General features: G+C 47.2%; 1 protein-coding gene across 1 annotated transcript in view; it reads right to left on the bottom strand.

Annotated features, from left to right (window-relative positions):
* The window catches only part of MAML3 (mastermind like transcriptional coactivator 3), a gene marked incomplete at both ends in the record, with an annotated part of 458,992 nt that extends 447,450 nt beyond the window's left edge, over positions 1-11,542 (bottom strand). The window contains one exon of the mRNA XM_080696980.1: positions 11,099-11,542. Within this exon, the coding sequence (XP_080553106.1) occupies positions 11,099-11,542 (444 nt within the window). The remainder of the gene's footprint in view (positions 1-11,098) is intronic.
* Positions 11,543-11,848: the final 306 nt, after the last annotated feature.

Consider the following 11,848-nt stretch of genomic DNA (forward strand, 5'->3'; position numbering starts at 1 on the left):
CTTTCTCTTAAGTCACAATTTTAAGGAGACAGGATTATCGTTTGTCTTAAAATGTGCTCTAATAAGATTCAGGTGCTATATTAAACCTTATTAGATTAAGATACTTTTCTGCCAGCTTACTCTGTTTATACATATACAGGGAAAAACATATTACATATACAGGGGGAAAAAAAGCCCTAAATCTGTGCTACAGAAATCTGTACACATGTTGCAAGGGATGTTTGGTCAAGGATGTTAAAACATAGAATTAACAAAAACTGAGAAGACAGCCAGGGTGTCTATCAACAGAGGAGCATTCCACAAATTATGGAGCCTGCACACCACACGATGCTCGACAGGAGCTATGAAGAAGGAGTTGGGGTCTGTATGTACAAGTTAGGCAGATCTCTAACATACATTAAAGGGGATGTAAGCTTAGAGGTAGGATACCTGCCTACCTTGCTCAATGGCCTGGGTTTGATTCCTAACCAGAAAAATATATATACATATACATATGTGCGTGTGTATATGTGTGTGTGTGTACACACACATATACACATACACATATATATTAAGTGAAAAAAGCATGACTTAGAACAGTGTGTAAGATTCACTTTATATAGAAAAACTATTATGTGGTGATGTCCGATATGTAAAATATATGTAAGCAAACAGAAGGTGGTCAGGAGAGAGACATTAAGCTTCTGAGAAAGGGATGGTTGAGGGAGGGAAATTAGGACATCCGTCATTTTGCTTTTTGGAGGGTTTTAATTTTACGTGTGTGCGTGTGTGTGTGTGTGTGTGTGTGTGTGTGTGTACTTGTGCACATGCAAGTTTGCTAGGAATTCTACCTCTGAGGTACAACGCCAGCCCTGTTTTATTTTTACTTTGAAAATAGGGTCTTGCTAGTGACAATCTCACTACTTGCTGAGGCTGTCCTTGAACTTAGGATCCTCCTGATTACAGGTATGTGCCACCACGTCCAGCTTCATTTGCTTTTATTTAGCAACCTATTTAACAAATATCTAGAGTTCCTTCTGTGTGTGGGTATGTCCTTTTTGTATTACAGGAATAAAACAATGAATAAACAAAGTCCCCAACATGCCATCCAATGGAACATCTTCTGCTGGGTTGGTGCCACTCCTCAAGAAAGCCCATTTCTTCTTTGAACACCTTTTTAATTTTCATAAAATTGGTTTTTAAAATATCTATTACACTAAAACCTGGTTCCTAATCACTGCCAACCTCTGATCCTAAATGCACCCCAGAGGCCGTCAAGGGCTCATCTCACCCTTTCTTCATACAACAGCCCTTCAAGCGTGTTCAGGAAGCAATCCTAGCACCCCTCCATCAGCCGGAGCAGCTCCGGGTCTCCCTGCTGCTCTCCCTGTGACAGAGTTTCAAGTCCCTCCACCATCCTGCTTGCTTCTTCCCAAACACTCCCCCTTTGTCTAATTTCCTCTAAAATCGATGTCAACTTGTGCTCCTGATGGATGCTACAAGTGTCACCTTGACAAAAAAGAGACAGCAAGCAAGCCAGCCAGACAGACAGACAGAAGGCAGAGACAAGAGGATCGCAGGTTCTCAGCCTCAGATACTTAGTGAGGCCCTTTGCAACTCAGTGAGACCCTGTTTCAAAATAAAGAATTAAAAATAGCGCAGGGGATGTAGCTCAAAGGTCAAATGCCCCTAGGTTCCATTTCCAGACCCACACACACCAAAAAATAAATAAATAAATAAAAAATAAAAAATAAAAAAGAAGAAAATAAAGGCAATAAACTTTGTTAGCAACAGCAATGCTTAGGAGAGGATACAAAGCCACTTAGCTCCCTTGGGCTTTTCCTAAATGCTACACTTATTAATTGTTGCCATTAGCATGTCTAACAAAACCACAAGTACCCTTTCAGGAAGCTAATCTGTAACTCGGAGTGCTCCTGCTATAGTCCAATGTGAGAAAGGACCCCTTTTCATGGCTGAGCCCCGGGGCTAGAACACCCCCACCTGTAGTTCCTGCAGAAGGATTAGACCTGGGCTTAGGGGTGAAGTGCCTGAAGTATGTCCGGCTCCTTCAACTTTCAGTCTGCATTTGAGTCGGTGACAGTGAAGTGAAATGCGTGTAAGCCCCCAAAATAGGGCCACCGTGTGTGCAGCAGACTCTTCACAGCACGAACTCATGTGATCCAAATAATCACGCCAGCAAATGAAAGGACGACTGCTCACCTTCCTGCAGGCAGGGGGACCAGAGCCCACGGTCACCAGGTAAAAGGCAAAAGGTCCCCTGGCCAGCCAGGACCGGGATCAACTGCCATCAATCCCGTATCCCTTTCCAGGACTCTCCGCTGCTCAAGGAACCTTGAACCTTGCCTCTCCCCACTCTTTAAGGAGTAAAAAGTGGCCCCAGAAATCTCTAAGTACAGTGACATGATGTAAAATAAACCCACCCCTGTCTTACTTTCAACATTCTACGGGGTCTCCTTGTTCAAAGCAGATCTTCTCAAGAGCAGAAAAAATGTATTTTGGATTAGGCAATACCTGGTTGTGGGTACCTGGTGGGGCTTTTTTTTTTTTTTTTTTTTTGTGGTACTGGGGTTCCTGGAAACCCTTCTACCTCCGGGATACACTCCGAGACCTGTTTTTTTTTTTTTAAATAGTTTTTTATTTGGAAACAGGGTCTCTTAAGCCAGCAAGGCTGGCTTCTAACCTGCGTGACCCACCTGTCTCCGCCTCCCAAGCACGGGGATTACAAGCCTGAGCCACCAAGCCCGGTCCCTGGTGGGACTTTTAACTGCATCCCGGCTTCTACCTATTACATACCCGTAGCATCCGTCAGCTGTGACAAGCAAAAATATCCACTGCTCCCAGGGCGAGTGAGGATGGGGGCAAGCTCTCTACCCGTTGAGTCACTGAATTAAAGGAATCCGAGGTAATTCCATCATGTGGCAGTAGGGCCCACTTAAGAAAGCAATATTAGGAACACGCATTTTCTTTTTCAGATACAAGCAATGCAGACATTAGTTCTTGCAAATTCACAGGAGCATGTCAGAGAGGTCTGCAGGTTTATAATAGAGTACTAACAGTGTACTTCACCTCTGTAAACTCCCAAGGCACCAGGATTCAGCTTGCCACAAAATGAGCAAAACCCCTCATCTCTCTCTCTCCTTCTATCTACATCTCTCCCCCTCCCTGGCATCCATTTCAGCTATGCCTTCAAACTGTTCATTTTGCTTCTCCTACCTTCCTGTTAGGTTCTTAAAGCTCTTTTCTGGGCATCTACCCCTTCAGATTCCCTCTCCATCACTGAACTACGTTCAGCATCTAACAAACAATCAAAAGACAGAAAAATAACCAACCACTATGAGAATGAAGGGCGCGCGCGGTGCTAGGCTTCCAGAGCCGTGGGGTCCTTTTGAGTCTCAGGTGTAATCCAGGTTGAAGCTACATGAATGCACTTACAGCTCTTCAGCTTCTTTCCTTTGAGGGAAAAGAAGTCCCTGTCCAGACAAATGTCCAGGAGGTGGGGAAAAGATGTAAGAGGGAAGGAGAAATACACAGCATTGTATCCTGAGAAACATGTCATGAAATGCCCTCCGGGTGTGACGCCATCTCTAAAGGAGATGTATGCTAGTTATCAGTATTTTAAAAGATTCTACTTTAACATCAGGTCGTTTCCAACCAATGGGAGGGCCAATATAATTTAAAGGCGGCGTCTTTATCATTCTTAAGGAATCCCTTTCCTGTGTCAGAAGAGGACTGCAAGTTTTTCACATTTATATTAAATTCTCCCAAGAGGAGTATGCTTGACTTAAAAATAAGTTGAGCTGTATTAGTAATTTCATATTCCTTTACATGTGTCTTTGTAACCCGAAGAAAACACTGTTTTTGTTTTGTTCTGTTGTTTTGTTTTTGTTTTCCCCCCAAATGGAAAAAGGAACTCAAAAGCTTCTCCACTGTTTATCAGATAGACTAGCCTAGTAGACTGGAAAAAATAAAAATAAAATGCGTGCACTGAACAGAACCTCATGGTCTTTAAGTCTTTACTAAAAAGTGAGCCCTCAACGCCATTTTCTGAGTGATTTTATCCAACTTCGTTTCTTTTGTTCTTTCAAATTTCTTAGATTTAAACCCCTAAAAATTCAGTTATGGAGAATTCATCAGTTCTTGATGATAGCTGAAAGTCTTGAAGCTATATTTCCAACTCCTAAACCTGAAAAATTACTTTCTGGAATATGTCTGTTTGAAAAGCATGCTGTATTTTTAATAAAAATTAAACTGGGGTAAGCCGGACATGGTGGAGCACACTTGTATTCCCCACACTCGGGAGGCTGAGACAGTAGGATCGCACAGGTTCAAAGCCAGCCTCAGCTGCTTAGTGAGGCTCTCAGCAACTTAGTGAGACCCTGTTTCCAATAAAAGTATAAAATAGATCAGGAATTATAGACCGAGGTAGAAAGCCCCTGGGTTCCACCCCCAGTACCACCAAAAAAAAAAAAAAATTAAACTGGAGTAGAGGCATTAAAACTATACCAATCTATTTTTAATAAGGTAGGTACTAATGTCAAATTAGTTTGAAACAACAAGAATGTAAAACATACTATTTCCCTTAAAATATAACGGGAAGGGGGATACAAGAGACTCGAGTCTGCAGCATCTAAGAAGTCAATGCGTTAATAACTATGTTGATTAATAAAAACCGTTATCCCCTTAAAACTTGCTAGAAGAATAAATTAATGAAAACCTACAAAGAATATGTATTGTCAAAGTTTGGACTTAGCATTTGAACCTTTACGTAGCTCTATGGACTGTGCGCCAGTACTGCTGAATGAATACAATTTAAAATGTAGTCTATGCTCTATTACTTGTCCTAAGAAAGGGGAAACAAAGTATAAAGTCAAATCCATCCTAAGTCCCAAATGGGATTTTATCCAATTGTTTTGTTAGTTATAAGTGCCAGAAACACCAAAATTAAATGTCGCCTGTCTTCTTGATTCTTCCCATTCTTTGGTAAGAGTACGAAAGATCAGGGAAAAGACCAACATTTGACAGCAGGAGGGGCAAGAAAAAGTAAAGCAAGGAACTGCAGGATCTGGGCATCAATGATCAGTTCTTGAATAACAGAAAAAATGTCGAGTTATTTCAGAGACTTAAAAGGCAGATACTATGGAAATCTTGAGAATGACTTTTGAATATGTTCATCTTCATAACACCTGGATGTCTGACTGATTGATTTCACATTTCTCTATGCTGGGTCATGTGGACAAAGAAAATTCAAGAATATAGCACAGCCCTGCTAATGAACAGGCCCGGGAGAGTGACCCCAAACAGAATTCTACACACGGCATCAGTAAAACAGAAGCAGTTGAAATGTGTCCAGTTATTACTATGTGACATGCAACATGGGTCATTGTACTAGATTCCCTGTAAGTACCAACAAGAGTATGTGTGTGTGTGTGTGTGTGTGTGTGTGTGTGTGTTAAAGAGAGAGAGAGAGCACCATTCCTACCTCCAACGAAAGGAAGAACACTGTCAAGGAACATTCACAGAGGTATTTAGAAAATAACTCTGTATATCTATAACTTTTATATGTTATATTTATATTTCAGTATTATAATTTTAATACCTAAGTTCCTCCTCATTCTTACAGAATCTCACCAAAACCATGTACCAGGACTGCTCACTTTTCTCCTATCAGGTGGCAGAAAACCTGCCAACAATTCCAAAGCTTGCCCTTATAATTCTAAAAAGACAGGATGGAAAGGAGCTACCGGAAAACTCAACTGATCCAGCAGAAGTCAGGCTGAAGAACATCCCTCTCCCCAAGCCCCATTCTGGGGATTGAACCTGAGGGCACTCCATCTCCAAACTACAACCCCTCAACCCTGTTTTATTCATTCATTCATTCATTCATTCATTCATTCATTTTTGTGGGTCTGGGGATGGAGCCCAGGGGCATTCGACCTCCGAGCTACACACCCTACCCTATTTTTTATTCCTTATTTTTGAAACAGGGTCTTACTAAGTTGTGGAGGCCGTCACTAAGAAGCTGAAGCTGTCTGCAAACTCCGATCCTCAGGTTTCAGCCTCCAGAATGCTGGGGTTACAAGCATGCGCCACCATGCCTGGCTTGTTGTTATTTTTAACTTTATTTTTACTTTTACTTGTTTATTTTTGGTGATACTGAGGATTGAACTCAGAGGCATTCTACCTCTGAGCTATATTCCCAGCTTCATTAAAAAAAAAATTTTTTTTTTGAAACAGGGTCTCACTAAGTTGCTGAGGCTAGCCTCAAACCTGTGATCTTCCTGTCTCAGCTTCCTAAGTACTGGGGATTACAGGTATGCACCACCATGTCTGGCTGTATGTATTGGAGTTAAAAAAAAAATCCCTCTTGAGAATTAGAAGACCAACACATATGGAGAAGTGAGAAATGAAAGTTCTCAAACTTTTCACAAACTTAAGGCACACTACATTGGGCTATGGAAAGATTTTTCAAAACATAGTTATCTGTCCTGTCATTCATGATAGGGACTGAACCAGATAAGCCAATAAAAAGGTTATCTTAGAAAAGACTTAGAAGCCGGGAGTGTTAGTGTATGCTTGTAATCCCAGGGCTTGGGAGGCTGAGACAGGAGGATCGCACAGGTTCAAAGCCAGCCTCAGCGACTTAGCGAGTGCCTCGGCAACTTAGTGAGACTCTGTTTCCAAATAAAGTGCACCAATAAAAATGTATTTAAAAAAAAATAGGTCTAGAAGTATAGCCCAGAGAGAGAAAAGCCCCTGGGTTCCATCCTCAGTAACATAAAAAAGAAAGAAAGAAAGAAAGAAAGAAAGAAAGAAAGAAAGAAAGAAAGAAAGAAGGAAAGAAAGGAAGAAAGAAAGAAGGATTTAGAAATGAATACAGTATGAGCTGGATACAAGAGCCAGTGAATTACCTTCAGCAGGATAAGATGGCAAACTCGATTTACTTATAAGGAAGTTGAGCACTGGGTTCATGTGTTGACATTTCCTGGATCTATTATAGGAATGGACGTGCTGCGTTGGTCGCCAATACTCAAATTATTTATACATTATTACCAAGTGAATTTTTATGTGATAAACTCTTGAGGGTCACACTGATTTATGCAGCCTGTAACCGGTCTATACATTAAACCTTCTCCAAAAGTTATGAGGTGCCGATACAGTAGAAGATCCTGACAGCCATCTGGGTCTTACCCAGGTGGAGTAAGGCTACCCCAATTTTAAAATTTTGAAAACTGCATTGATGTTTTTCCATGGTTACCCCCCTGGTCAGGTCTATGCTGGGCCTTCAAAATGAACTTGCCAATTGAAACTTACCTTCAAAAACTGTAACTAGGGCCTGATTTCTAAGTTCAGAAATTGGGCAGAATCTCCTTTTGTTACCCTAAATGATTAAAACTCCTTTAAAAAAAGATGTTTATGACAGGATTCTTTAATAGACAAAATCAAACAGTTCTCAGCAACATGTCTTTGGAGGGAAACAGTCTTCTCTATAGATAAGCGTCAGTGGTTGGGCAAGGATGGGAGATGGTCTAGAGAGAGCTTATTACGGAAGAGATCAGGGTTACAAACCTCGGAGTGCTTACCTGCTTTATCTACTGAGCTAATGAGAACCCCCACAGAATCCAGCCGCCTGGGAACCAGCCTGGAGCTAAAGATGTCTATTTCCCCTCATCCACTCTGATTTTCCTTGGCTAGTTTTTGCCTTTTGTTTTTTTATGCCTACCCTTTGTAAACCTGTAAGAAAACAAATCAAGAGGGAAAGACCCCAGTAGACTGCCTTCTTAACCCAGGCCAGGCAGAAAGAGAATTAATCAATATTTAGTACTTTTGACATAATGGCCCTAAGAAGGTAAACAACAGCAACAAAACAGAAAGGAACCCTGTTCACCTTTATTTTTAGGATCACACGTGTTATTATTGGGCTGTGGTTGATGACTGTTTTTCTTTTGGGCTTTCCAAATAGAGAGCCCAATCTGAGAACTAAATTTAATTGCTCTGTGCCTCACCAGATAGCACGTTTAATCCAGCAGTCAATTCAGGAAAATGAAGATCAACATTTTCTGTGTAACCCCTGTCTTTAAGATTTTATCTCACACATAAACTAAGTTAAAATACTCTTACATTTCGGAGGCTAAATGTGAATTTTTAAGTCCATTATTTAAGAAGGAAATGTAGAGCCGGGGTGGTGGCTCACGCTTGTAACCCCAGCATTTGGGAAGCTGCGATGGGAGGATGGTGGTTCGAGGACAGCCTCTGCTACTTAGTGAGGCCCTCCTTTGCAACTCTGTTTCCAAATAAAGAACAAAAAATAGGGCTGGGGTAACCCTGAGGTAGAATGTCCCTGTGTTCTATCCCCAGTACCAATAAATAAATAAATAAATAAATAAATAAATAAATAATAAAATGTAACTTGCAACTTGCAGAGAGCATGATGTTATTTTTCCCCCTTTTAGGACACAAATTCCCACACAACTCTTTGCTTCAGACTTAAGGTTGGCCACGTGTGGTGTGCAGGCCTTGTAAGCCCAATATGTGGGAGGTTGCTACAGGAGGATGACAGCCTCATAAAATTAGGGAGGTCCTATTTCAAAATAAAAAAAAAAAAAATAAAGTAAGTCCGGGGATGTAGCTCCGAGATAGAATGCCCCTGGGCTCAATCTCCAGTACAAAAAAAAAAAAAAAAAAATTGGGGCTGTTTAATCTTCATTGTATTAATTGTATTAATTACCCACATTTCCACCAGTTAAAGTTAGAATATATTCCTCTACTGCATATAGCCTGGCACTTACCGAAATCTAGTCCATAATCTAGTCCATAGGTGAGATCATTGTCACAAAAAATTTTTGACAAAAAAATTTTTTTTATTTGGGAAGGGGCAATCATTTTTCAAGTGTTAAGTGGCTAAACCCAGAAACAGTATATCTAGCTGTGGCTTTCCTGAGAGAATTATCTTTTCATTTGTAAAAATGTCTTGGGCTCGCTGCCTCCCGGGTAACATGGGGTGCCAGGCTGTCTTCCCCCTGCGGGTCCCTGACAGCCCAGGCGCGCGCACCCCGAGTCCTCCCTCCACCAGCCCGGGCTGATGGCTGAGAACACAACCCAGGCTAGAAAAACTTTCTGGTTGCAAACTCTACTCCTCTCGCGGCGATCAAAAGCGACCTGCGCTGGGAAAGGCGCTGGCTTTTGTTCCACAGTCGCCCAGCTGGCGAGGTCAGCGCTTCGACAGTCCTCCATCCCCTGGGGTCGTGAGAGATTCCGTGGGACAGGAATTTTTGGACACGCAAGACGCCCATATTTCTACGCCATCCGTGAACGTGAATGGGAGGGGGGGTCCAAACACACTAAAAAGGGGCAAGGGGTGGCCAAAGCTGAAACCCTAAGTGCTTTCCAGATTCCATTCCAGTCTCAGGTTCACAGAGTGCTCCTCCTCCTCCTCCTCCTCCTCCTCCTCCTCCTCCGCCCAGGGCGGGGGCTGGGAGAGAAATAGGTACGCGGAGGGTACCCGAGCTGCACGTCCCGCCCCGCCTCCGGGTACAATCAGAAAAGCGACAGTGTGCCAGTGGCTCTCGGCTTCCTGTTTGTAAGGCCAGAAGCTCCCTCCCGGCTCCGGGCGCGTCGATCTTTGGGGCGAGCCGCCCCTTCCCTGCCCGGAGTCCGGGGGCGCTGGAGGGGGCAGGGCCGCGGGCAGCGCGGGCAGCGCGGGGCGGACAAAGCACCTCCCGCTCCCTCCCCCACGGCCGCGCTCCCTGCGGGCGGGGCAGGCGGGCCGCAGGGCCGGGGAGGAGCAGGGGAGGAGGGCGGGACTGGGCTGCACCGCGCGGAGGAGGGAGGAGGGAGGAGGGGCCGGCGGCCCGGGGAGCCGGGAAGGATTCTTGAAGCCCCAGATAAACAAATTGTTCCTCTTCACGTGCGGGGCGGGGGCAGCGCGCGGCCTCCCCTCCCCCAGCCGGCTCTTTGTCACCGAGCGCCCCGCCGACACCGCCGCGCGGCCGAGGACTCCCCGAGCGGGCCAGCGCCATCGCGCGCTCCGGCCGGGCCTGCGGCGGGGAGGGGGCGCGGAGCCGGCCCCAGGCTTCCGGCCGCCCCCTCCCGGGAGGAAAGCCCGAGAGCCGGGGCGCGGAGATAAGAGAAAGGATTCCACCCTCGGGTTAGGGGTGGGAACTGCCCCTTCCTCCCCGGCGAGTGAAGCCATTGGCTGCTCCTCCGGCCTCGCACCCACCCACCCAGCCATTTAAGCCTCTTTCGCCTGCCGGCTCCCCTCCACTCCTCCAGGCTCGCGGCACGGCCCGGAAAGTTGGCGGCCAGCGAGTTGGGGAGCCCGAGCGGGAGGAGGAGGGGCGCAGCGCGGCGGGCCCCGGGTACCAGCCCCGGGCATCCCTGGCGCCTCCCGACCCTCCCCTCCCCTCCCCTCCCCTCCCCTCCCCGCGGCTCCACCTGCCGGGCTCGCCGGGTCTGGAGCTGGCGCGCCCCCGCCAGCACGCGCGCGCAGCCACCCTCGCCGGCTTCTCACCCACTTCAAAGTTCATTCACAAAACTCTCAGACTTTCTCAGCCCCAAGGGGGTGAGCGGGGGGAGGGAGGCGTCGGGCTCTCCCTTCCCCTCGGGCCGAAGGGCCTGGGGCCCGCCCCAGTCTGCCGCAGCATCAATTTCTCCCCGCGCCCGGCGGATGTGCGGAGCGGGTGGGCGCCAGGGACCCGGGCCCGGGAGGACCGCGGTGGGGAGGAAGAGAGCGGGAGCACCGGGAGGAGGAGCGCGCTTCCAACTCCGGGGTTCGCTCTCTTTCACACCGAGATCTAAGAAAGGGCGGGGGAAACTTTTCCGGCACCTCACACCGACGCGCCCGGCGGCTCCCTCCGCCCCTCGCAGTCGTGACTGGCTTCTCCCCCCACCCGCCCCACTCACCCCCTCCTCCCCAAATCTGACGACCCTGGCAGATTAACAGGTAGCGGCGGGCGACAGCTTTTTTTTCTTTTTCCCGGAGAAAAGTTGACGTTAACCCTTCGACTTCATCCCACCGCGCCCAGCAGACCCGCACCCCGACCCCCACGGAGGAGGCTCCACGCCCCCCCCGCGCCCCGTCCCGCCGGCCGCGCGCCCTCACCATGATCAGCGTGTGGTTCCTCTGCTCCGCCGAGGCGGCCTCCGCATCTTGCTGGGGTTTGCTCGCGTGCTGCTTGCCGGCGCCGGCGCCCGATTTCTTGGCCCTCTGCTCCAGGGTCCGCTGGTAGAGGCTCACGGTGTCCCGGCGCTCCAGCTCCAGCTGCTCCACCTGAGCCTGCTGGTACCTGTTCTCGCAGTTGACGTGGTGCCGCCGGCAGCCCTCGATGCGCTGGCGGAGCCGCTCGACCACCGTGCTGTGCTTGGGGACGGCCGCCGAGCCGCCGCCGGGGCCCGCGGAGCCGCCGCCGCCCGGAGCGGCGGGAGTACTATTGGGAGTATTACTCGCCCCGATCCCGGCCCCGCCGAGGCTGCTGCTCAGGCTACTGTTGATGCAAATACTACTGCCATTCGCGGCGGCGGCGGCGGGGGCTGCGAAATCCCCCATCCTGCTCCCCGGGCACACTATTTTGGAAGAACTTTTTTTATCCACCCCCCACCCTATCAGCCTCCTCCTTGGGTCCAAGGATTAAAATAGTTTAAGTGGAACGCGGGGGAGACGCAATCACATGGATGGAAACGGCGATCCCGACGGGGTGAAAAAAAAAGGGGGGGGGAGAGAAATTTTGGGGTGGTTTTTGTTGTTGTTGTTGTTTCCTTTTTAAAAACTGTAAAGCTCGAGGGGAGGAAAAAAAAAGGAGGGGGGTGTTATCGGAATACGATCGGAAACCTATCAACAAAAAGAATCACAACA

Source organism: Muscardinus avellanarius (genome assembly GCF_963383645.1).
Source record: "Muscardinus avellanarius genome assembly, chromosome: 6".
NCBI lineage: Eukaryota > Metazoa > Chordata > Mammalia > Rodentia > Gliridae > Muscardinus > Muscardinus avellanarius.